General features: G+C 46.9%; 1 protein-coding gene across 5 annotated transcripts in view; it reads left to right on the top strand.

Moving 5' to 3' along the window:
• Positions 1-6,603: 6,603 nt before the first annotated feature.
• The window catches only part of SLC25A15 (solute carrier family 25 member 15), a 31,525-nt gene continuing 12,221 nt past the window's right edge, over positions 6,604-25,907 (top strand). Inside the window, exons 1-3 of one of the 5 annotated variants that reach the window (XM_015097954.3) lie at positions 6,604-6,644; positions 9,419-9,543; positions 18,015-18,273. In XM_015097954.3, coding sequence (XP_014953440.1) covers positions 9,489-9,543; positions 18,015-18,273 — 314 coding nt within the window. In that variant the 5' untranslated portion in view covers positions 6,604-6,644; positions 9,419-9,488. 5 annotated transcript variants of the gene reach the window in all.

Raw genomic sequence — 25,907 nt, 5'->3', positions numbered from 1 at the left:
GCAGTTCAAGTTGTATTTAATGTTTGTTGACTGAAAAATTGAAGGTATGCGCCTGATGGCTGTAGATGTGAAGATGAGAAATGACAAGAGGAACCTGCAGGAGAAAATATGTTCATCTGATACTGCTGATAGTTTGTATTTCAAAGGTAATAGAACCAATGATAAGTATCTTTTACAGCTTTTAATGATTGAAATAGAAAAAATAAACATAAAAAGAAATCACCTTTACAGTTATTTTATTTAAAAAACATATATAAAACGTTTGTAATGCTTACTTTGGATCATTAATTTGGTAAGTGTAAAAGATTTGCAAGTTTGGTAATGTTTTCCATTTACTATGAGACATATTATTGTTCCTTCTACCTCTCAAACCATATTTTATGATCATTTTTTAAAATGGTTTTAATCTTAGATCTAACTGAAAGCATCATCAAAGAGTATGCATGTGGCCCTATGAGCTAATAATTGAATACTTCTCACATTTAAAGCAAATTAGCCAGGACTACCCTGGCAGTCCAGTGGTTAAGACTTCACCTTCCAAAGCAAGGGGTTTGGGTTTGACCCCTAGTCAGGGGAATGCCTCATGGCCAAAAAACCAAAACATAAAACAGAAGCAGTATTGTAACAAATTCAATGAAGACTTTAAAAAATGGCCCACATCCAAATATAAAAAAAAAAAAAAAGGAAATAGTCTTTAGAAAAGTATCCATTGGAGATAGGCCCAGGTGTGGGAAAAGACACATGTGTTCACATGCGCCCTCGTGTGCGCACACACGAGAGAGAGAGAGAGAGAGAGAGAGAGAAAATTCTACAACAGTGATGCAATCCAACAGATTTACACACACACACACACACACACACACACACACACGAAAGAGAGAGAGAGAGAGAGGGAGACTGTGTACACCAGCAAATCTCTTACTGGCAAATTTTACAACGATGATGCAATCCAACAGATTTATTACAAAGATTCACCAGGTAGTGACGAAAACCCACCGTGGGCCAGGCCCTGGGCCAGGCAAGGCGCCAGTCACGACTTCCGGGTTTCAGTTGCAGATCACTGAGTAGATTAGAGACCTGAGAATTTAGCAGGTGGCTCCTCCCACCTCCTGGCCCCACCTCCCAGCATTTCCTGCTTTATACTCCCGCAGAGCCAAACTGCTCTGGTTCCCCAGATGTGTGGTTCTGCTTGGTAGCTCTGTACCTTCAGACGTGGCCTTCCTCCGTACCGCACCCGCCTCTCCCCCGGAATGCTCAGCCCATCTAGAGCCGGCGTGTGTCATGTCTTCTGGCTACTTGAAATCGTTTGAAAACCCTGCCTACATTCAAAGCATTTTCTAATAAGTGGGTCTTTCCTCTCTAAGACAGAAGCCAGAAAACCACCACGTTCCCAGCCCCTTTTCACAGGTCAGGGTTCAGGCACGTGACCCAGGCTCCAACCATCAGCTGCACCCAAAGGAGAAACTCACTGAGAAACAGGAGGCCGCGGACAGGGAGTGGCAGTGGCATATCAGGCAAAGCTGGGAAAGAAGATGCTCGCTTTGGAAAAGCAGTAGCAAGAAGGCCGAGGCCCTGACAGAGATGGATCACAGGGACAAACTATACCATCAGATGGGACAGTGGGACCAACTGTAACGTCTAGAGCTCTTAAGGAACTGCAGCATGGTTTCCACGGCTGACCTGCTCTGCAGTGGGTTTGAGGACTTGAAACAAGTCCTCGGGGAGTATCATCTCCCCATTCAGCTGTCAGGAGAGTCACCCAGAATCTTTTTAACTGGCTGCTATTTTGCTCTGTCGGAGAAGGCAATGGCACCCCACTCCAGTACTCTTGTCTGGAAAATCCCATGGATGGAGGAGCCTTGGAAGGCTGCTGGGGTGGGGTTGCTGAGGGTCGGACACGACTGAGCAACTTCACTTTCAGTTTTCACTTTCATGCATTGGAGAAGGAAATGGGCAACCCACTGCAGTGTTCTTGCCTGGAGAATCCCAGGGACGGGGGAGCCTGGTGGGCTGCCGTCTATGGGGTCGCACAGAGTTGGACACAGCTGAAGCGACTTAGCAGCAGCATTTTGCTCTGTCAGCTAGAATTAGCTTCTGCTGACTGGAGGAGCCCTGAGTGCTACATCAGCAGACGTTTGTTCATCTTCTTAAAAAGGAGACTCTGCCTTTCAAAACATACCCCGATAGGGGGTCTCCTAGAGGCCTCCCCTGAGATTCTCTTTTCCATCTTTTATTCATGCCCTTCTCTGAGATGCCACACCACTCACACCCCTTTGCCGCACACCTTCCCTGAATTATAATTGTTTTTTCCTCTCCTGCTTGGACTGAGGGCTCTTTGAGGCTTGTCATTGTCTCTTTCTTTCTTAAATATTTGGAAAACCTGAATGAACTCTTTTGACTGACCCAATATTTATCAGCTGGTCCTTTTCAGAAGTTTACTGAAGCCTGTTTTAGACCGGTCATGGTAACTTCATTCTCTTCCCAATGTTTAGGTTTGGGGTAGCATGATACCCGGGCCAATGAAATATAAGGAGAAGTTTGACAGAGGGCTTCTAGGAAAACATTTTTTTTTTCTCTGATAAAAAGTTGGTATGGAGAATGCTTCCTGACTTTGGATATTGTGTGTGAAAATGTGATAGGGAGAGCTGTGGCAGCCATTTTGTGATCATGAAGAAAAGACAAGACAAATATAGAAGTGGACCCAGATGCTTTTGAGCTGTTAAATTAACCAACCCTAGAACTTCGTATCTCTAGAAATATTTTTATATTCAAAGTAAATGTACTGACAGCTGAACATTCTATTACTTGTAGCCAAATGTGTACTAAAACATATATGAAAATGATTTTTTTATATTATGGCATAGTATTTCCTCTTATTGATAACCCATTAATGTTTAACCATTTAGGGGCATTTCTCCTAATTCTTTGCTATAATAAATTATCTTTCATTTTTAACATATGTTTTACCAATTCAAACCTAAGGATCTTAAAACATGTACCTTAGCTGATTTTATTTTTGCTTGTACCATTAAAAAACTGCCAAGGAAAAGATAAATTAAAAAACTGTCCCCCTTTAAAACATTGCCCTAACAGTGCTTTCACAGGACACAAATTACCCTCCTTTACCACACTGATAGAAATCCAAACATATTAATTTCAAATACAGATTCTATCTAATTCAAAACAAATTTGAGGGTTTTCAATAAAAGTTACATCAGCAGCCAGAAATATTCAGTGGGAGTTAAAATTGTGTGATCAAAGCAGTTTCTTCTTTCTCATTAACAAAAGGTACCCTTGAATGAGAGATAATTTATATTTCTGAATTATTTGCAGCTCCAGTTAACACTTTGTTAAAACACACTCACATGGTATCAGGGCCCAAAGGCTTCAAGTGGTGAAATTATTTCTTCTTTTAGTATCATTAACCAGCACATTGTGAAATTCTGTTGAAATAGCAGAAGCTCCCTTTTCCATGCAGCCACTCTGTCTGTCCCCTCACCTCTGACCTGCGTCATACCTGCCCTCTCACCCCAGAGCCAGCTGCACTGATGTTCCTGGGTTATGCAATCCCAAGTGCTGCACACAGACGCCTGGAGCAAAGAGGTCAGTGCATTGACTTCTTTGCTGTTTTGAACCTGGATTTGAAATATCATTGGGTTGACTAACCTCTACGGAGAGCAGTGATGCATGACTATAACTTTCTTCTCAAGAGGCCAACAGGTCCCTGGGGAATAACCCTTAGGATGAAAACTTTCATGATTTAATGGCAGTCAGGTGATTTTTCAATCCTCCTCTGAGCTCCTGTGAGATGTTAAACCTTTTCATATCTACATATGTCTCTATTCCTAAAGCAAAGATAGCATATAGGGCCACCAGTGTAAGAGGTGATTTTTAATAAAATATTATGAAGGGAGATATGATGGAACTCTTTCCAGGAGAAAGGGTTCCTGCAACCCTCTTGCTTTTCAGAGGAGGCCATCTGGGAGGTATTACTGTAGAGCATAGCAGTTAACAATATGAATTCTGAGTCCCGGCTCTCCTCTTAGTAACTGTACAACATCAGGTAAGTCACTTGACCCCTTTAGGCCTCAGTTTCTTCACCTGCATCATTTTCCCGGCCATGGGGATAGTAAGCAAGACAGCAAGTGGAGAAGAGAACAGGTGAGAGTTTGTGCAAAAAGGCAACTTTGTAGATGAGGGGTTAAAAACTTGCACAGAAGTTTCCTGATTGCTTCTTAGTTTACAGAATTGAGGCTGAGGGTTGTGAAGAAGAGGTGAGGGAGAGAAGAAATGTAAAAGCCTTGGGGAGAGTGATGAGAGTTAAGGCGCTGAAGCAAGACGACACAATGTCAGGAGACCCTGATCAAGAGTAGTAGTACGCCACCCCACACCCCCACATACTGGATTGCTACTGCACGCTCCCACAGCAGCGGGATTCAAAGGAGGCCACGACGCTGTCATGTGATAGCTGAGGTTTAGAAAGGTTAAATGACTCACTAAAGGTCATTGAGATTTTAACACAGGTGGCCTTGCTCCAAGTCCAGGGCTCTTTCTAATCTGTAACAGGAGGTCTAAGTCTGCCTCTAGTTAGCTCCTTTGGGCCTCATATTTCTGGTTTGCAAAAGCCACCAGGCCAGGTGCCACGGAAAGTGCCAATCCTCTGGGACATTATACTGAAGGTTCTTCTTCTCACTGGTTATGCTACATGTCACTGGGCAAGTCGCTCAAATGCCCTGGCTTGTTTCTGTAATTAAATTAAGCTTCAGAAGCTTGAGCTCTAAAGTGCTGATTCTGCGAGATGACGATGGTTTTGTGCCACATTGAGAAGAGCCCCCATGCATGTATCAGGAGGTCTGACACCCTCACAGCACTTCCTCACCATCCCCCACTCAGGTCTATTCAACTGGGCATTCATGTTTAAGCATTAACACGTATTCAGTCACTCAGTTGTATCCAACTCGTTGTGAACCCATGGACTGTAGCTCACCAGTCTCCTCTGTCCATGGGATTCTCCAGGCAAGAACACTTGGAGTGGGTTGCCATTTCCTCCCGCAGGGGATCTTCTGGATCCAAGGATCGAACCTGTCTGCTGAGCTGCAAGCGGATTCTTTACCCACTGAGTCACCTGGGAAGCCCTAACATAAGTCACTTCAAATACTTGTCACTGGCCTTCACCAAAAAAAAAAAAAAAATCAGGCTTCACAGGTGGCCCTAGTGGTAAAGAACCTGCCTGCCAATGCAAGCAAAGAGACATAAGAGAACCCATAAGAGACACAGGTTCAGTCCCTGGGTTAGGAAGATCCCCTGGAGAAGGAAATGGCAACCCACTCCAGTATTCTTGCCTGGAGAATCCCATGGACAGAGGAGCCTGGCTGGCTACAGTCCATAGGGTCACAAAGAGTCAGACACAACTGAAGCAACTTAACATTTAGGACGCAGTCACCAAAAATCACTTAAGTTACACCGGCAGTAGTCCAACACCACATTCAAACGGGGCAGAAAGTTGTAAAAGAAAAATGATAACACAGTTTAAAGAAGAAAACACGGTATAAGAAAGGAAAATGAATTCATGAGGTCTGAACCAAACCACCAAGACCATGACTGTTAATGGAACAGCTGTGAGTCACAGATCAACACCCTCCCAAATGAATGAGTCTTTGCCTGGGATACTAGAGAAAATTCCTCTACTCCTGGTGCGCAACAGAAACCTTGAACTGTGCTTTTCAATAAAATGCCAGAGAGGTGCAGAACTAGTCTATAATTCATTGTGCTTGGTCATGCGCTTAGTCGCTCAGTATTGTCCCACTCTTTGCGACCCCAGACTGTACCCGGCCAGGCTTCTCTGTCCATGGAATTCTCCAGGCAAGAACATTGGAGTGGGTTGCCATGCCCTCCTCCAGGGGATCTTCCCAACCTAGGGATGGAACCCAGGTCTCAGCATTGTAGGCGGATTCTTTATTGTCTGCGACACCCCTTGGAAACTATTCTTTAAAAGACAGAGTTACAGTTTCCATTGGTGGGTGTGCTTTTCCCAAATGTCTTCGGTGTAGATTTCCTCGCGGAATGCAGAATGAGAAATGTTTGGGGTTTTGTTTTTACCGGCAATAAGCGAATGTATTTTTCATTTCAGTACTTTGGTCCTCAATTATAAAATGAAGGCCTTGAGCCCCGAGTCCCAGCCAAGTCAACACCCTGCAGACTTCGGTCACTCGTCTAACTCCGGGCACCCCCAAGCGCCCGCCCTGAGGTCGAGCTAGAGACGAGCCTACCGCGGGCCTCCGGGAACCGAGCGGGCAGAAAAGCGACGTGGAGGTCCCGACTCCCGGCCGGCCCTCCGGCCCCGCCAGCCCGGCCAGCCCCGCCCGCTCGCGGCCCCCGGCGGTCCCCGAGCCCGAGCGCGCCGCCGCACCGCGCCGACTTCCGCTTCCCCGGCGGGCGGGCGGGAGGCGCTGCAGCCCCGGGCCCGCGCCGCCCGCCCCGGCCGCAGGGGCGCGCCGGAGGCCCGCGGGCCGCCCGCCGGCGGCAGTCGGGCTCGGGAGGCGGGGCTGGAGGGCAGGGCCGCGGCAGACGTGGGTGTTAAGCGGCCACCCCCGCCGCCGAGCCAGAGCCGAGAGCGGGCGGCGGAGCGCGAGCAGGACGCGGTGGTGAGCGCAGCGCGGTCAGGCGCTCGCGGACTGCGGGGAACCTGCCGGGAGGGAGCGGGGAGCGGGCGGGCCTCGGCGCCCGGGCGGCGTGACCTTCCGGGGCGGCGGGGGTCCGGAGTCCCCGGGCCCACACGCGCCGCCCACGTGCCCGGGGATCCCGCGGGCGCCCCTGTCCCGCGCTCGGCCCTGGACTTCCCCGTAGACCCTCGGGCCCCGCGGCCTCCTGCGCGCCGCGGTCACCGCCCGGGAAAGCTTGTCCTCCTCTTCCCCCTAGTCGTGTCACCCAGCCTCCTGGCTCCGCGCGGCGCCGGGCAGGGCGGAGGCGCGGATGAATGGGAGACCCGGGCTGGTTGCTGGGTAGAGTCAGCGGACGTTTAGAGTCGGGAAGAAGCTGGAAGTCGTCTCCCTAAGCTACCCTTTGGGCGGACCGGGATCCCGAGGCCCCAAAGCGGGAGCTCCGGTGTCGGCTGCTAAGCGGCGAGACTGGTTTGCATCCTTGCGCCCGTGGGGCGCCCCTCTCTGGGCGCTCTGATGGCGCGGCCTCCCGTCACCCCAGCTTCGGTCTGAAGCTGGAATCTTCCCTAAGCTGTGATCTGGTTGGGGAAGGCGGGGGTCCTCGGATTCTCCCGAGCAAGAAATGAATTTCCCTGAGGAATGGGAAATGTACATGGTCTTCTGGAGTGGAACTCCGCGGTAGTTTGAAAGAAGGATAAAGGGACGCCGCAAGGTTCAGTTTTTCTGTTTCAGTTGGTACCGAAGGCTCATAAATCAGTCTAACTCAGGTTGGTCAGCCTTGCCGCCCTCCAACCATATGTCTTCCTCAAGCGAAAGCCATGCATAGTTTGAAACAGTTGCTCACATCTTCTGAGTTAATCTGTCAGTTCCCATCACCGTTAACAGTCCTAATAATACTACAAGTAGTTATGCGCAGGAGTTGATGTGTTTAAGTCGAACTTGCCTAAAAGGGTTAAATTCGCGTTGGTGACATAGTAACATCTGCTATGCCTCTAAGAGAAATGTACCGCCCTCCCCCACACAAATGAACCCCTTTGGATCGCCACCATCTGTGGCTCCTTTTCCCTCTAAAATGCAGGGTTCAGTGCTTTTTCTCCTTTTGACCAGATGGGGATACTCTGGAATTAAGTATTGGTTGATAAACACAGACCCAAAAGGTAAGACTTGAGTTGAATGCTGTCTGCCGCAGACTTGTTGTATGACCTTGGATGAACCATTGCCTTCCTCTGGCCTCAGTTTTTCCATTTGGAAAAGGAGGAGATTGGATTAGGACCCTGATATCCTTCTCTCACTACTGGATGGTCCCCATCTTATCAACATTAGTCATTGGCACTGCCTCTCCAGGCCTATAGGTAACATAAAGTCGGTGGTTTTTATGTCTGAGTTAGTTGCTTTATAAAATGCTGTACTTTTGCTGTTGCTAGTTTTAAAACTTTTTTAAAAGGGAGATTCTTGGTGTCTGATCATTGACAACATACTTTAAGCTGTTGAAAAACTTCTTGGTGGCTAAAATTATTTTCTGCTGGTGATTAGCGTGAGGTTGGTATTCATGGATCATTCAGCCACCCACCCCCTCTGAGAGGTGGCCTGACTGGGTGTGGTGTCTTCGGTGTGATGGTTAAAAAGCGTTCCTTGTTATTTATACGTAAGAATATTCTGTTAAAGAACCACCTCTTCTTTTCTAGTCAATATTTATTTAAGTCAATTCCATGGCAACGGTTGATTTTTTTTGTTTGTTTGTCTAAAGCTAGGAAAGTAGACTCTGATTTTCCCAAACTTCTAGACTCCAGCTCAAACCTACTGAATCAAGATCTCCAGGAGAGCGGCCTGGTTATTTGAATATTTAACAAGTGTCCCAGCTGACTCTTATCCAGCAAATTTGGGGGGGCAATGGACCAGGTGTTGCTACTGAAAACATGGTTAACACCAGGCGTTATCAACTTCACCTAGGAGCACGTCAGGCAGGCAGCGTTTCTGGTCCCTCTTGAAGCCAATCACATCAGAATCAGCCTTTTAATAAGGTCCCCAGTGTGATCTGTGTGCACGTTTATGTTAAGCTCTGGAGGGAAGTCTGATGACGGGACTGTTTGCTGCTAATGTTTTGTAGTTCTAAGAACTCCTGGTGCATATTCACAGTTTGTCATTGTGTTTGTCCAATGCGGCTATTTCTGATTGCTCTCAGATTATGATAGTATAGACAGAGACCTTGTATAGACAGGGACCTCCAGCTTTACAGGCCCAAGGGGCCCCCCTGCTGCTGGCAGAGAAGGCATTCAGACCCAGGCAGGTGTCAGCTGGCAGAGCTCCTAACTCATTCCTTTTCAGACCTCCTGTTTTGTGGCATTCTCTTAGAGTCTCAGGCTGCTGTCTGAATTTGGAACAGAGCTTACTGGATTGAGAGTTCAACCTAGGCCTCTGAAAAACTGGTTTGATGGGGCTTGTGATGTCTGCTTGGCTTGCTTGTTTGGCCTCTGTTTCTGAGAGTTTCAGAAAAGTTGGTTGAAGTGCCCCCACCTGTTGATGGAGCAGTGATACTCAGACAAGGTTTTCAATCTCTGTGCTTTTTATGGGGAGGTGGTGGGTGGGGAGAAGGGGAGGCTGATGACTGAGCTGCTCTGACCCCCTTAGACCCCTCCTCTGGAGCCACACAGAGCCAGTTTCCCAGTTCTGTGAGGTTCAAGCCCAGTAGCTGGGCAGCAGGCCTAGAGAAAGAGGGGCTGCTGAGGCCCGACTGATGGTGAGCTCTGGCTTCCTCCCAGGGATATGAGGTGCCCATCATAAGCTCCAGAGAGTCACCCTCCACAGAGCCCAGCAGAGGAGCGGGAGAATATGAAATCCAACCCTGCCATCCAAGCTGCCATTGACCTTACGGCTGGGGCCGCAGGTAAGGCCAGAGAAAACCCCGTTCTCTGATCCTCAAGTACCTTCTGTGAGTGAGATCCAGTGAGCACATTGCCTCTGTCACTCCAGGACCTTGTAATGAATACACTTAATGGGAATGTAATACTGTGTTGCAGGTACAGCAGAAGGTAGGCGTTACATATATACATACAATGGAATGTTCAGTCGCTCAGTCGTGTCCGACTCTTTGCGACCCTATGAATCGCAGCACGCCAGACCTCCCTGTCCATCACCAACTCCCAGAGTTTTCTCAAACTCATGTGCATCCAGTCGGTGATGCCATCCAGCCATCTCATCCTCTGTCGTCCCCTTCTCCTCCTGCCCCCAATCCCTCCCAGCATCAGAGTCTTTTCCAATAAGTCACCTCTTCGCATGAGGTGGCCAAAGTATTGGAGTTTCAGCTTCAGCATCAGTCCTTCCAATGAACACCCAGGACTGATCTCCTTTAGGATGGACTGGTTGGATCTCCTTGCAGTCCAAGGGACTCTCAAGAGTCTTCTCCAGCACCACAGTTCAAAAGCATCAATTCTTTGTTGCTCAGCTTTCTTCACAGTCCAACTCTCACATCCATACATGACCACTGGAAAAACCATAGCCTTGACTAGATGGACCTTTGTTGGCAAAGTAATATCTCTGCTTTTCAATATTCTGTCTAGGTTGGTCATAACTTTACTTCCAAGGAGTAAGCGTCTTTTAATTTCATGGCTGCAATCACCATCTGCAGTGATTTTGGACCCCAAAAAATAAAGTCAGCCACTGTTTCCCCATCTATTTCCCATGAAGTGATGGGACCAGATGCCATGATCTTCGTTTTCTGAATGTTGAGCTTTAAGCCAACTTTTCCACTCTCCTCTTTCACTTTCATCAAGAGGCTCTTTAGTTCTTCTTCACTTTCTGCCATAAGGGTGGTGTCATCTGCATATCTGAGGTTATTGATATTTCCCCTGGCAATCTTGATTCCAGCTTGTGCTTCTTCCAGTCCAGCATTTCTCATGATGTACTCTGCATAGAAGTTAAATAAGCAGGGTGACAATATACAGCCTTGACGTACTCCGTTTCCTATTTGGAACCAGTCTGTTGTTCCATGTCCAGTTCTAACTGTTGCTTCTTGACCTGCCTACAGGTTTCTCAAGAGGCAGGGCAGGTGGTCTGGTATTCCCATCTCTTTCAACAGTTTATTGTGATCCACATAGTCAAAGGCTTTGGCATAGTCAGTAGAGCAGAAATAGAGGTTTTTCTGGAATTCTCTTGCTTTTTTGATGATCCAGCAGATGTTGGCGATCTGACCTCTGGTTCCTCTGCCTTTCCTAGAACCAGCTTACTCAGCCGTAAAAAAGAACACGCTTGAGTGAGTCCTAAGGAGGCAGATAAACTAGAGCTTATTATACAGAGTGAAGTAAGTCAGAAAGATAAAAATATCATATATTAATGCATATATATACATACAGAATCTAGAAGGATGGTACTGATGAACAACATATTTGCAGGGCAGCAGTGGAGAAGTAGACAGAGAATAGACTTATGGACACAGTGAGGGAAGAAGAGGATGGGACACATTGAGGGAATAGCCTGGAAACATATGCATCATCATATGTGAAATAGCCAGCGGGAACTGGCTGTATGATGCAGGGAGCTCCACCCAGTGCTCCGTGACAGCCTTAGAGGGGTGGAAGAGAGTTTCAAGAGGCCGGGGACATATGTATGCCTGTGGCTGATTCATATTGATGTATAGCAGAAACCAACACAGTATTGTAGAGCTTTTATCCTCCAATTTAAAATGTTTTTTAATTGACAAAAATAAAAAGACAAAAAATAAGCCAACTAGGAGTCAGGGTAAAGGGTGGGAATGTCCCTGGTTCACAGCTGGAAGACTGTGAGATCACAGCTCAGAGCTGAAGCCACGTGTCCGTTGCCACGTGGCTGGGATACACAGGATTCTACTCCTAGCCTGCACACAAGAGCCTTTGTGTGCAGAAGTAACGCTATACCATTTCTCCAGGAAAACCCCAGAGACTGTCCTTACTACCGCTGAAGAGAGAAAGGAAACCCTTAGAAATGTCTTCGGTAAATAAGACTGACTTTTGACTGTGTCTTAAAGCCCTGAAAGGAAGGGAGAGGCCCCAGGCCTGGCCGGGGAGTGGTGGGTGGGGTGGTGCCAGGGCAGACTCTGTCCCCCGCCCCCGGCGCCCCAACAACTCCCCTCCCAGACACTGGCAAGTTCTCAGCCGCGCCTGCCACGCAGGCCACTCTTCAGAAAGGCCGCGTTTACTCAGTGAGAGGCAGATGACAGAATTCCAAGTGCCTGAGTGATGACTTGGTTCTTTGAATTCCTGAATGATTTTACGGCTGGAGAAGCGCTGGAATGCCCACCACTTCCCAGTGGAAACCCTGACTGCTCCTCCTCTCCCTCACCGATTCTTGTCACCGCTCCCTGGGGCGGAGAGGCCAGGGGAGTGGGTCTCCCCTCATCCTCTTATCTGGGGGGGCCCTCCCAGGTCAGCAGATGAAGGGCAATCAGAGGGCCGCCTGCTCTCAACCTATCATCTTAATTGTGAAAAAGAAATCAGGGATTCAGGGAAGCTCAAAGTATTTTTCCCTGAACCAGACATTGGCCACAGTAGGCTCATGAGGAAGTCTGGAGACAGTATACGCTGCAGGCACTGATAAGAAGTGCAGGCAGGGGCGCTCCCAGGTCAGAGGCCACCGGGAGGGGAGGGAGCGGGGTGGGGTGGGGGAGGGGGGCACTAAGGGCTGCCTGGGTTCCGTCCCTCTCGCAAGCTGAGTGCCCTGGGATTGAGCCCCAGGCCCTCGCACTGTCCCTTCTCCATCCCTTTAACCCCTCCTCCGTGTCATTCCCTGGCAGAGGATGCTACCCAGCTGCCTGCCTCTACCCTCCCGTGAAAACCTGTGCTCAGTTCGTGTCTCTGCAGTAGGAGTGCGTTTCATCCCATGGGGGAAGCTCAGCTTTTGGAATTCTGTGTCTTTTCAGTCTGTCAAAGGTGGAGGATCTGTTGTGATAGAATTAAAGCATTTTTGCTTTTCCTGGAAAGGACAGGCGTTTGAGTACTGCATTCATAACTGTATCTGCATTCATAACAGTAATCTGTAAAGATGTAAATTGCAACAGTATTGTCCGGAGTCTGGCTGTGTAAGGCATTCACCAGTACACGTGCTTGCCTTTTTTTTTTTTTTTTTAACGTGTATCAGGCCTGTGTAGTAATATTTAAAGATGTAAATTGCAACAAGATTGTCAGGAACCTGGCTGTGTAAGGCATTTGCCAGTACACCTGCTCTTTTACAGTGGTATTAACATGTATCCGGCCCTTATACACACTAGCATTTATTTTTTCTGCTAACTGTGGGTAGGTGTTCCTTCTTGCACTGCAAACCCAGGGTCGCCCCTCACTGATGTAATACCACTCTGGTTGTCTTGACATCTGAGGTCAGCAGGCTTCCTGGGTGCTAAGCCTGTGAGATACCAGGCAGAGGAGGTCGCTCGTGGTGACCTGAGAATTCCCCCTGTATGAATGGGAAGCAGCCATCCCATTTTTGACAGGTTTCAGCCTTTAAGTGATGGAGCTAGAAGGGCCTTTAGAGACCCTTGACCCTAATGCTCTTGTATGTGTAGAAAAGGGGCCCAGGGAGGGATAGTGGATTTGTTTAAGGCTGCACAGCTGTTAATAGAGGTGTAAACAAAGACAGGGTGAGGACCTTGGCTGCCTGGTGCCTTGCCCCGTTCTGTCATCTTTGTTCTGATGCTACACGGTGGCCAACAGTGTCCCCCAGAGGTGGGGATTCCTTTGGAGGCTTCACTGCCCCAGCTCTCTGGATGGGGAAACTGGTGGGCTTTGGGATTTTTCTGTTGCCAGGAGCAGAGGACCCCTAGTGCTTTGTAGATGTGGACCACCCACGGAAGCGATGTGTGTGAGAGCAGAGGCAGCCGTGGTTGGAGGTGATGTGGGTGTAGGATCTGCGTGTTCTTCTGTGTGTGTGTCTTCTAGACAAACCTCCTAACAAGCAGTGTTTCAGTCCAGCTCGTCTACCCTAAGGCACAGCTTCTGTGTCTGAAGCTGCTGTAGGAGCAATGCCAGGGAAAGATCGATAGGCCTAGGTAGCTGGTTGGGGAGGATTTGAAGGCAGTTGGTTAGGTAATTGGATAATTATTGAAATGAGGCAGCTTGGATCTCAAAAGTTAAATCCCCTTAAAGGGAAACCTTAGTGGCACGTGAAGGTTTAGCAGTTTAACAACTATCAATATAAAATGATGCATTCTTTCCCCAGACTGCTCTGTTGCAATGTGCCTTGCTTAAGCAGTCAGGAAAGTGGCATTTTATTTTATTTTTTGGCATGTGGGATCCTAGTTCCCCAACCAGGGATGGAAGCCACACCACCTGTTGTAAATGGTGTTAGTCATTCAGTCTTGAGTGCCTGATTCTTTGTGACCCCCTGGGCTGTAGCCCGCCAGGCTCCTCTGTCCATGGGATACTCCAGGCAAGAATACTGGAGTGGGTAGCTATGCCCTCCTCCAGGGGATCTTCCTGACCCAGGGATCAAACCCCAGTCTCCTGCATTGGCAGGCAGATTCTTTACCATCTGAGTTAGGACATTCTAACAACTGGACCACCAGCGAAGTCCCCAAAATGTGGCATTTTTAGATCATTGAGGTTTATTCTTTCAAATGCCACAATTAACAACAAACCAAAAGCACTCTTTGGTTGGAATATTTTGAAAATGACACGCCTTTCTGCACCACTAAATGGAGCATTGACTGCCCCTAGTGGGTTGGAGGCTCTCCCTTCTGCATGGGTGGCCAGGTGGCCAGGCCCTTCCGGGTGAAGGCCTGCTTCTGCGTTTCCACCCTGGCCCTCCCCGAGCGCTGTCCATCACCACCATCACTGTCTCAGCCCTGGTGGATTTCCTCAACCGTTTGTCACCTGCTGGCTCTACTGTGTGGAGGACTGAAATCCACACCCGCAACCTTGAGAGGATGTAGGTTGCAACACGTCTCCTGCAGAGGAAAGTGCCGCGGTGACACCTACACAAAAGTGCAGAGAATGGGTCTCTTTCTTTCTGGGGGGCTTTGCTGGGTCTTTGTTGAAGCACACAGGCTTCTCTAGTTGTAACCTGTGGGCTTAGTTGCCCGACTAGGGATCAAATTGTGCCTTGGAATCTCAACCACTGGACCGCCAGGGAAGTCCCCCTTTTGTTTCTTTTTTTTTTCTTTTTAATGAACTTTTAAAAATTATTATTATTTTTTTTTTATTGGAGGAACCCCCTCTTGTTTCTTATGGAGAGCAAGATGATCAGAGGTCTGAGCTCTAGGCAAATAGGGAAAGAGATAATTCCTGTAAATTATTCAAAGCTTTGTAGACCCGGCAGGTATGAGGACTGTCTTGGTCTTGGGTTAGTGCTGGTGTTCAGAATAGTTATCATCTCCTTGCGCAGGCCGTGATGAGTGCCGTGACTGTGTCATCTGTCCGAGCTTCCCTGGTGGCTCAGTGGTACAGAGTCCGCCTGCAATGCAGAAGAGGCAGAGATGAGGGTTCAATCCCTGGGTCAGGAAGATCCCCTGGAGGAGGAAATGGCAACCAACTCCAGTATTCTTGCCGGGAAAATCCCATGGATAGAGGAGCCTGGCAGACTACAGTCCACCGGGTTGCAAAAGAGGTGGACATGGCTGAGTGACTAAACGACAGCCGCAAGTTACGTAGGAAGTTAGCTTGCATCCGTGGATCAAGGGAGAGAGTTGTAGGTAGCATTGGAAGTACATTAGCCTCCTACTTTCTTCCTGTTGGAGATGGAAACTGTTATAGATAAGCAGCAAATGGGTACTGTAGCAACCCAGATGTCTGCGCTGTTCAGGATGGTTGGGTGAAAATACGGAGAACTCCTGGTTAGGATAGGATTTTAATGCTCTGAATTAAATGCTTTATTCCATGTAGCCCCATCTAGGCTGTCAAGATTATGAACCCACTTTAAAAATTCTGACAGTCACCTTTTCTTTTGAAATGATTATTTTTGACATGGGTAGGATCTTATTTCATCCTAGCCCATCAGTACCTGGGAGGGAATGACTAATTACGGTAACATCTTATTAAATTATATTCCGCTAATTCAGGACTGGCGATGGTGGGGCAGGACAAAAGCAGAAACGTGTCATTGCTCTCCTAGAAGGGAGGAACAATGGTGACAGGGTCACAGAGACCATACCCGTGCTTGCTTAACAGTTCTGTTTTCAGACTCTTGGGTAAATGTTCATCTACCAATAATTGGGAGTTATTCCTAACAGCCCTCCCTCCATCTCTACTTTCCACAGCGTAGTTGAAGTAACTTATTATGTCAAAGTTGTGAAATTACATTTCTGAAGTACTTTATGTCAGCCTTCTCCAGCTTTTTTGTTTTGTTTTGTTTTTAAATTGGAGGATAATTGCTTTACAGTGTTAGTTTCTTCTGTACAACAACATGAATCAGCCGTATATCCCTTCCCTCGTGAGTCTCCGTCCCACCCCCTAGGTCATCACGGAGCACGAGCTGAGCTCCCAGCTATCAGCAGCTTCCCACCAGCTCTCTCTTTTACATATGGTGGTGTACAGACATCCGTGCTGCCCTCGCAATTGGTCTCACCCTCCTGTGTCCACAAGTCTCCATCTGTGTCTCTATTCCTGCCCTGCAAATAGGTTCATCAGTACCATTTTCCCAGAGTCCGTATATATACATTAATAGACATTATTTGTTTTTCTGGCTTTATCCACATCGCTGCAAACGACTCAGTTCCATTCCTTTTTGTGGCTGAGTGATATTCCATCACATATATGTACCACTTCTTGCTTATCCATTCCTCTGTCTATGGACATTAGGTTGCTTGCCTTCTCTTCAACTTTGCTGAGGCTTTAATAACCTCATCCAATGGTTGTGTGTCCTGGCACAGGTAGGGGACATCCTGGCCCAAGGGGAGGTGGAAGTGTTCACCAGGGACAGTTCCCCAAACGCTGACCCAGCCCAGGGTCTGGGGATATCACAGGGTTCATGTTGTTGTTCGGTCACTAAGTTGTGTCCAACCGTTTGTGACCCCATGAACTGCAGCACGCCAGGCTTCCCTATCCTTCACTATCTCCTGGAGTTTTCTCAAACTCATGTCTATGAGTCAGTGCTGCCATCCAACCATTTCATCCTTTGTTGCACGCTTCTCCTCTTGCCCTCACACTTTCCCCAGCATAAGGGTCTTTTCCAATGAGTTGCAGGGTTTATAAATCATTCTCTTCCTCACATCAGAGTTGTAATTGAATGCAGTTTAGATTTTGCTGTATTTAATACTCTTAACAGTATAAAAGCATATAAATATGTGTGCTAAGCTATAAAGAAAGGTAAGTGCGAAAGAATTGATGCTTTTGAACTGTGGTGTTGGAGAAGACTCTTGAGAGTCCCTTGGAGTGCAGGGAGATCCAACCAGTCCATTCTGAAGGAGATCAGCCCTGGGATTTCTTTGGAAGGAATGATGTTGAAGGTGAAACTCCAGTACTCTGGCCACCTCATGCGAAGAGCTGACTCATTGGAAAAGACCCTGATGCTGGGAAAGATTGAGGGCAGGAGGAGAAAGGGATGACAGAGGATGAGATGGTTGGATGGCATCACCAACTCAATGGACATGAGTTTGGGTAAACTCCGGGAGTTGGTGGTGGACAGGGAGGCCCGGTGTGCTGCAATTCATGGGGTCGCAAAAAGTCGGACACGACTGAGCAACTGAACTGAAGCAAGGTAGGTTTCAATCCAGCTCCTGTCTGAATACAAGTCATTGGAGTCCAGATAAGAGGTTTTCCCATAGGGGCAAACATTCAGCTCTTTGGGGACTAATTCGGCTCTTTGTTTTCCTTCTCTGTGGCCTAGTCTCCTGTTATTTTTCTGATAGTCATCAGGACCACTGGGCAACAGAGAGAGGAGTGATGAACTCTTTCCAGACCATTCCTCTCCCCTTCCTTTTATGTGGACGCACACACAGTTAACCCCTATCAATTAACCACTTGTGTAGCAACCGTAATGTTAGACCCTTATCCTAATCCTCATGCTATCCCAGTAGGGAACTGCGGCTCAGAAGTCACATGGCTTGTCCTGGATCTCATAGCAGAGTCAGGCTTCAACCCCGGGTGCCTCTGACCGATGCTCCTGAACACACGTCCCACCTTCACATCAGTGGCTCTGATTGCTTAACACGCCCTTCTCCCCTGCTGAGTGTGAGCTCCTTCAGGGCTGGGCAGGGGACCCGGCACACAGGGAAACCCCTGGAAGTTTTACTGAACTGGGCTAGAAGGTCTTAGGGGGAGAAAAAGTCAAAAGGAGATGATGGAGAAGTTAGCCCGGGGGTGGGCTGCCTGGCCCTCATCTCCAAGGGTCCCCGGGGCTGCAGCCTGCCGTGAATCCATGGACTCGGGCTGGACGAGGACTCTGTCCTGGTTGCAGGGGGCACCGCGTGTGTCCTGACCGGGCAGCCGTTCGACACCATGAAGGTGAAGATGCAGACGTTCCCCGACCTGTACCGGGGCCTCACCGATTGCTGCCTCAAGACCTACTCCCAGGTGGGCTTGCGGGGCTTCTACAAGGGCACCAGCCCGGCGCTCATCGCCAACATCGCCGAGAACTCCGTCCTCTTCATGTGCTACGGCTTCTGCCAGCAGGTGGTGCGGAAGGTGGTTGGACTGGACCGGCAGGCCAAGCTCAGGTGAGTTGAGCGCGCCGACCCTCTTTGTTTGAAAACCAGCACTTATTTGGTCAAGAACTTTAAGAGACCTTATTGGGAAGAACATTTCCTTTTTTTGTTTGTTTTAACATTAACCACTTTCTTGATTCTGAAGTGATCCATCACTGTCATAGGAAACTGGGCAAGCACATACATATGTGTTATGTAAAAGAGTTGCCCACAATCCACCACGGAGAACCAGCCACCCTCACCTTCGTCCCATTCTTCAGGAAGATGCTTTTCTTTCTTTTTTTTTAAGGATTATTTTTCTTTTCTTTTATTATTAGTATTTTTTGGTTCAGCTGGGTCTTCACTGCTATGCATGAGCTTTCTCGTTGCAGAGAGTGAGGGGGCTACTCTTCATTGCGGCACGCAGGCTTCTCGTTGCAGTAGCTTTATTATGGAACACAGGCTCCAGGCACATGGGCGTCAGTAATTGCGTGGACTCAGTGGTTGCAGCACACGGGCTTGGTTGCTCCATGGCATGTGAAATCTTCCTGGACCAGGGATTGAACCAGTGTCCCCTACCTTGGCAGGCATATTCCTATCCACTGTATCACCAGGGAAGTCCAGTTTTTTTCCTTTTGATTGGAGTATAGTTCATTTACAATGTTGTTTCAGCTGTACAGCAAAGTGAATCAGTTATACATATATCCATTCTTTTTCAAGACTATTTTCCCACATAGGTTGTTACAGAATATTGAGTAGAGTTCCCTGTGCTATATAGTAGGACCCTGTTGGTTATCTATTTCATATATAGTAGTATGTGTATGCTCATCCCAATCTCCTAATTTATCCTTCCTGCCACCATTTCCCCTTTAGTAATTAGAAGTTTGATTCTACGATCTGTGAGTCTGTTTCTGTTTTGTAAATAAGTTCATTGGTGCCATTTTTAAAAATTAGATAGATTCCACCTGTAAGTGATATCATGTGATTTTCGGGGAACACGCTTTTCAAATGCTGCTTATGGGTGCCGCTTCTCGAGACGGAAGTGCAGAGCTTAAACCAGAGATCCGACTCGTGATCCGAGTTTTGGGTTCCACGTCATCAGGAAAATGCAGTCAAAGAGGTTTGAGGAGGAAGTTGGAATCTTAAGGAGGGTCAGAGCATCTGAGAAGATGCAGGTGAGGGTATGTTTCCTGGGCCACGTGTGCCCCAAACATCAGACTTTGGCGTGTGCTTGGTCGTCTCTTGGGTATTTATTATACAGAGATGAAAGGAATTTGGAAAGCACTGGGACGTTAACCCTTAGCTCTTTTGAACATTGATTTATTTTATTTTATTATTGTTTTTTAAAATTTTCCTTTGGCTGTGTTGGGTCCTTGTTGCTGCGCACAGGCTTTCTGTAGTTGGGGCAAGTAGGGACTACTCTTTGTTGAAATGCACAGGCTTCTCATTGAGGCTGCTCTTGCAGAACATGGGTTCTCTGGCATGGGGGCTTCAGTAATTGCAGCTCCAGGGCTCTAGAGCACAGGCTCAGTAGTTGTGCTTAGTTACTCTTTGGCAGGTGGGATCCTCCCAGACGAGGGATCAAACCCACATCTCCTACCTTGGCAGGCAAATTCTCCACCAATGAACCACCCAGGGAAGCCCTCCTTGCCTTTTTTTTTTGGAACTTGGGGGACAGGGACCTGGTGCCTTTTTTCATTCTGCAGAGCAGTGTTGCTCATTACCGTTGAGCATATACTGCCTGAGAGCTTGTAAAGCTCTGACATGCATGCCATGCTTCCCTAGCCCTCACCCCGTGGTCCTGTGAGAGCATCCAGGCAGGCAGTGGTCTCTGTTTCATAGGCAGGGAAACTCTGGCACAGACACTGACACGGGCTAATATGTGATGCAGCCGGGACCCCGGCCATGTCTTCTGCACCCTTCAACCAGCACTCTTCCCATCAGACCACTGGCAGGCTCTGGAGTACTTTGTAGGAGGTCAGGTCCAGAGATAAGATTAATAGTTGCGCAGATGCAGCAAAAGCAAAGACCTGCTTGTGGGCACCTGGTGAATTTCTGCAGGACTGCTGTAAATATTTGTCTGTTCTCAGTTTGAACACATCCCTGAGTACTGTTCTCTTTCCATCCTTGGCCGGAAGGAGTCTGACACAGCAGGAATACACAGGTACATGTTTGTTGAAATGGGTGACAAAAACAGTTGATTCTTACCAATCCCAGCCACACTGACTGCCACTTGAGCTCCAGGTCTAAATGTTTATACTGTGGGCACAGCCTGAGGCCTGTGTCCCTCACCTGTGCAAAAAGTATTTATTAGAAAGCCAAAGTCCACTGCAGATCCGACTTGGCCTTGAGCTGCCCTGTGTCAGCATGCTTGGGGTTCGTTCAGGCGTTACTGCCTCTTAGGTTGAATAGCCGTCTGCATTTATCAGTGCCACCTTTGTTCCAGCAAGCTTGGCCAACCCTGGTCAATGACCCTAATTGACTACGGCCTGTCAGCAGGTTGACAGAGAGCCCCAGAGGGAGGCCAGTTACAGATCTGCAGGCTAGCCATGAGACAAACCATTTAAGCTTTGGTTTTGACAAACAAGCCAAGCAGGAGTGAAGTGGGAAGGCTGGAGGGGACAGTGTCTGGCAGTCCCCACCCCTAGAAAGCTGGGTGCCAGTGCAACTGTGGAGCTGGCTCTTCTGGTAATGCTCTGACATGTCAGTCTCTAAAAGGAAGGCCAGCATCTCCCTCCTGAAAGAGAGCCCGCTCCAAGTCAGCTCTTTTGAGGCCTGGGTGTGCAACAGGCTGGCTTGGCCCTGGGCACCCACTTCACAGTCACCTAAGGCACCAATGCCAGGCCACCAGAGGCAGGAAATCAAATTGGAGAGGGTAGATGGCCCTTGGCTTTGTGCAGGCACATGTCAAATATTCTGGGTTTGGTTCCAGATTGGTTTCCCAGTGCATATAAAGTTAAGTTTACACCATATTGTGGGGTTCCCTTGTCGCTCACCTGGTAAAGAATCCACCTGCAATGCAGCGTGGAGACCCGGGTTTGATTCCTGGATTGGGAAGATCCCCTGGAGGCGGGAAAGGCAATCTGTTAAGTATGCAATAGTATTATGCCTCAAAATCCAATGTACCTACCTTAATTTTAAAATGGTGGTTTAGTCACTCAGTCATGTCTGAGTCTTGTGACCCCATAGACTGTAGCCCACCAGGCTCCTCTGTCCATGGGATTTCCCAAAAAAGAATACTGAGTGGATTGCCATTTCCTTCTCCAGGGATTCTTCCCAACACAGGGCTTGAACCTAGGTCTCCTGAATGTAGGTAAAACCTAGGAAGCCCAATTTTAAAATACTTCATTGCTAAAAAATACTAGCCATCATGTGACAACTTGGGATTGCCACAAACCTTTGATTTTAAAAAATGCAGTATCTTCAAAGTGCAGTAAGGTGAAGCACAGTAAAGTAAGCTTTGCCTGTAGTAATGTTTGACTCCAGTTTCTGCAACCATTAGTTTATTGTAACTTCTTTTTAATGGTTTCCAAAACACTATTTTTTAAATTTAATTTTTATTTTCTATTGGTGTATATTTTATTTACAATGTTATTACTTTTAGGTGTACAGCTAAGTGATAATTAGATATATAGATATATATATATAAAACCATCTCCATTCTTTTTAAGGTTGTTTTCCCATGTAGATTAATATAGAATATTGAGCGGTGTTCCCTGTGCTATATAGTAGGCCCTTGTTGATTGACTGCAAGGAGATCAAACCGGTCAATCCTAAAGGAAATCAGTTCTGAGTATTCATTGGAAGGACTGATGCTGAAGTTGAAACTCCAGTACTTTGGCCACCTGATGCAAAGAAGTGACTCACTGGAAAAGACCCTGATGCTGGGAAAGATTGAAGGCAGGGAGAGACGGGGATGACAGAGGATGAGATGGTTGGATGGCATCACCAACTTGATGGGCATGAGTTTGAGCAAGCTCCAGAACTTGGTGATGGACAGGGAAGCCTGGCGTGCTGCAGTCCATGGGGTCGCAAAGAGTTGGACACGACTGAGCGACTGAACTGGCTTGATTATATATAGTAGTGTGTATATGTTAATCCCAAACTCCTAATTTATTCCCATGTTTCCCCTTTGGTAACCTTAAGTTTGTTTTGGAAGTCTGTGAGTTTGTTTTTGTAAATAAGTTCATTTGCTTAATTTTTTTTAAGATTCCACATATAAATGATACTGTATGATATTTGTCTTTGATTTACTTCACTTAGTATGCTGATCTCTTGGTCCACTGACGTTGCTGCAAAAGGCATGATTTCATTGCTTTTTTATGGCTGCATAATATTCCATGTATGTATATATCACATCTTCATTATCCATTCCTTTGTCAGTGGACGATTAGGTTGCTTCCATGTCTTGGCTGTTGTAAACAGTGCCTCAGTGAACACTGGGGTACGTGTGTCTTTTCAAAGTATGGTTTTCTCTGGATATATGCCTAGAAGTGGGATTGCTGGATCATTTTCTATTTTTATTTCTAATTTTAGTTTTTTAGGAACCCTCACACCGTTCTCCACAGTGGTTGTACAAATTTACATTCCCACCAACGGTGTAAGCGGCTTTCCCTTTCTCCATACCCTCTCCAGCATTTGTCTGTAGGCTTTTTGATGGTGGTTGTTCTGAGCAGTGTGAGGTGATACCTCATTGTAGTTTTGATTTGCATTTCTCTAATAATTAGTGATGTGAAACATCTTCCATGTGCTTTTTGGCCATCTGTGTATCTTCCTTGGAGAAATGTCTGGATCTTCTGCTCATTTTTGGATTGGGTGGTTTTTTTGATTAGAGTTGCACAAGCTGTTTGTATATTTTTGGAGATAAATCCTTTGTTGGTTCCTTTGTTTGCAAATATTTTCTCCTATTCTGTGAGTTGTCTTTTTGTTTTCTTATGGTCTCCTGTGCTGTGCAAATGCTTTTAAGTACAGTTAGGTCCCATTTGTTTATTTTTGTTTTTATTTTCATCACTCTGGAAGGCAGATTCAGAAAGATATTGCTGCAGTTTGTCAGTGTTCTGCCTGTTTCCCTCTGAGTTTTATAGCATCTGGTCTTGCGTTTAGATTTGTAATCCATTTTATTTTTGTGTGTGGTGTTAGAGAATGTTCTAATTTCATTCTTTTCCCTGTAGCTGTCCATTTTCCCCAGCACCACTTATTGAAGAGACTGTCTTTTCTCTATTGTATGTTTTTGTCTCCTTTGTCATAGATTAGTGACCACAGGTGTGTAGGTTTATCCCTGGACTTTCTGTCCTGTTATATTGATTCATATTGTTTTTTGTTTTTTGTTTTTTTTGCCAGTTTTTTGTTTGATTAGTGTAGCTTTGTAGTTGGAGAAGGCAATGGCAACCCACTCCAGTATTCTTAACTGGAGAATTCCATGAATGGAGGGGCGTGGTAGGCTGCAGTCCGTGGGGTCACTAAGAGTCAGACACGGCTGAGCGACTTCACTTTCACTTTTTCACTTTCACTTAGTTGCAGCATGTGGGATCTTCACTGCCGCTCACAGACTCTAGTCGTGACACGCAGGCTCCAGAGCACAGGTCTCTGTAGTTGCAGCTCCAGGGCTCAGTTGCCCTGCAGCATGTGGGATCTTAGTGCCCTGACCAGGGATCAAACTCATGTCCCCTGCATTGCAGGGAGGGTTCTTAACCACTGGACCACCAGGGAAGTCCCATGTTAAAAGCCGTTTAATCATTTTCAATTTCAGTACTTGTTACTGGTCTGTTCATATTTTCTATTTCGTCCTGGTTCAGTCTTGGAAGGTTGTACCTTTCTAAAATGGACTTTGTCCATTTCTTCTAGGTTGTCCATTTTGTTGGCATATGGTTGCTTGTAGTAGTCTCACTCTCTCTCTCATGGGCCTCCCTGGTGGCTCAGACAGTGAAAAGAATCCACCTGCAATGTGGGAGACCTGGGTTAGATCCCTGAGATGGGAAGATCCCCGGAGGAGGGCATGGCAACCCACTCCAGTATTCTTGCCTGGAGAATCCCCATGGACAGAGGAGCCTGGCAGGTACAGTCCATGGGGTCACAGAGAGTCAGACATGACTGAGTGACTAAACACAGTAGCCTCTTATGATCCTTTGTATTTCTGTAGTGTTGGTTGTAACTTCTCCTTTTTTATTTCTAACTTTATTGACTTGAGTGCTCTCCCATTTTTTCTTGATAAATCTGGCTAAGCTTTTAGTTTCATTGATCTTTTCTATTATTTTCTTCATCTCTTATTTATTTCTGCTCTGGTCTTTGGTTTTTTTCCTTTTACTAATGTTGAGTTTTATCTGTTCTTTTTCTGGTTGCTTTAGATGTCAGATTAAGATTTTTTTTTTTAGATTTTTCTTGTTTCCTGATGTAAGATTGTATTGCTATAAAATTCCCTCATAGAACTACTTTTGCTGAGTCCCATAGGTTTTGGATTGTTTTGTTTTCATTGTCATTTGTCTCTAGGAAATTTTTTTTTTCAACTTATAAGATTGAAGTATAGTTGCTTTTCATATAGGTAATTTTGTATTGCCTCCTTGGTTTCTTCAGTGGTCCATTGGTTGCTTAGTAACATTGTTTAGTCTCCACATATTTGGTGTTTTTTGTTTTTTTTAAACAGTTTTCTTGCGATTGATTTCCAATCTCATAGCATTGTGGCTGGAAAAGATGTTTGATATGACTTCAATTTTATTAAATTTACCAAGGCTTGATTTGTGGCCCAGCATGTGACCTATCCTGGAGAATGTTCCATGTGCTCTTGAGAAGAATGTATACGGCTCCCTGAGGGAATGTTCTATGAATAGGAGTTAAGTCTGTTTGGTCTTACGTGTCATTTAAGACCTGTGTTTCCTTACTGATTTCCTGTCCTGATGACTGTCCTTTGATGTAAGTGGGTTGGTTTATTGTAACTTTAGGACAGCTGAATGTGGTGTGTCTGTTAGGCATTTACTTCCAGATGGGAGATGAATCATGAGGGGACCTTTCTACCTGGCAGGCTGCCCTGGGAGTTACCTTTGGGGTCTTCTGGAGGTCTGTGAGTTGCTCTAGTTGTCGGTGACAGCCTTTTGCTGGGATTTAACAGGTCAGCGTCATGACCACGTGTTGCTGTGAGCAGCTCAGTCCTTCAGCCCAGCTAAAGACTGTCCCCACACGCACCAGAGGCGCCCTCGTGACAGAACCCTGCCCTGCGGCTTGGAGACGGCCTCCTTTGCTGATGTCCATGAACCCTCAGGAGTCTTCCTGGCAATTTGTTCTGCGTACTTTCCCCCATATTCTGGAACTCTTAGCGGGTTCCAGCTTCACAGCCCTGCTGGTGCCTCAGGCTGGTGGTGCTAAACCCATGTGAGATGAAGGATTCAGTGACTTCTTCTCTTTCTGTATTTGTGTGCGTTCATTCCTCCATCTAGATTTCCAGCTTTGCCATCTGCCCTACAAGCATCCAGCTTGCTGACTCACACTGGCTGCCCCCGTCCTGTGGCACCACTATACCACACCCGTGCCCCTCTGTGGCTGAGCTCCAGGAGGTCATCAGCTGAGCTGGAAAGTCTTTTTGCAATGAGCAGCTTTTTGCTTCAAAATTTATCCTGTGTTTTCATCAGTTCAGTCGCTCAGTCATGTCTGACTCTGCGACCCCATGGACTGCAGCA

Source organism: Ovis aries, chromosome 10 (assembly GCF_016772045.2).
Source record: "Ovis aries strain OAR_USU_Benz2616 breed Rambouillet chromosome 10, ARS-UI_Ramb_v3.0, whole genome shotgun sequence".
NCBI lineage: Eukaryota > Metazoa > Chordata > Mammalia > Artiodactyla > Bovidae > Ovis > Ovis aries.
Note: the sequence above shows the minus strand (reverse complement) of the source record. Positions and strands in the feature narration are given on the sequence as shown.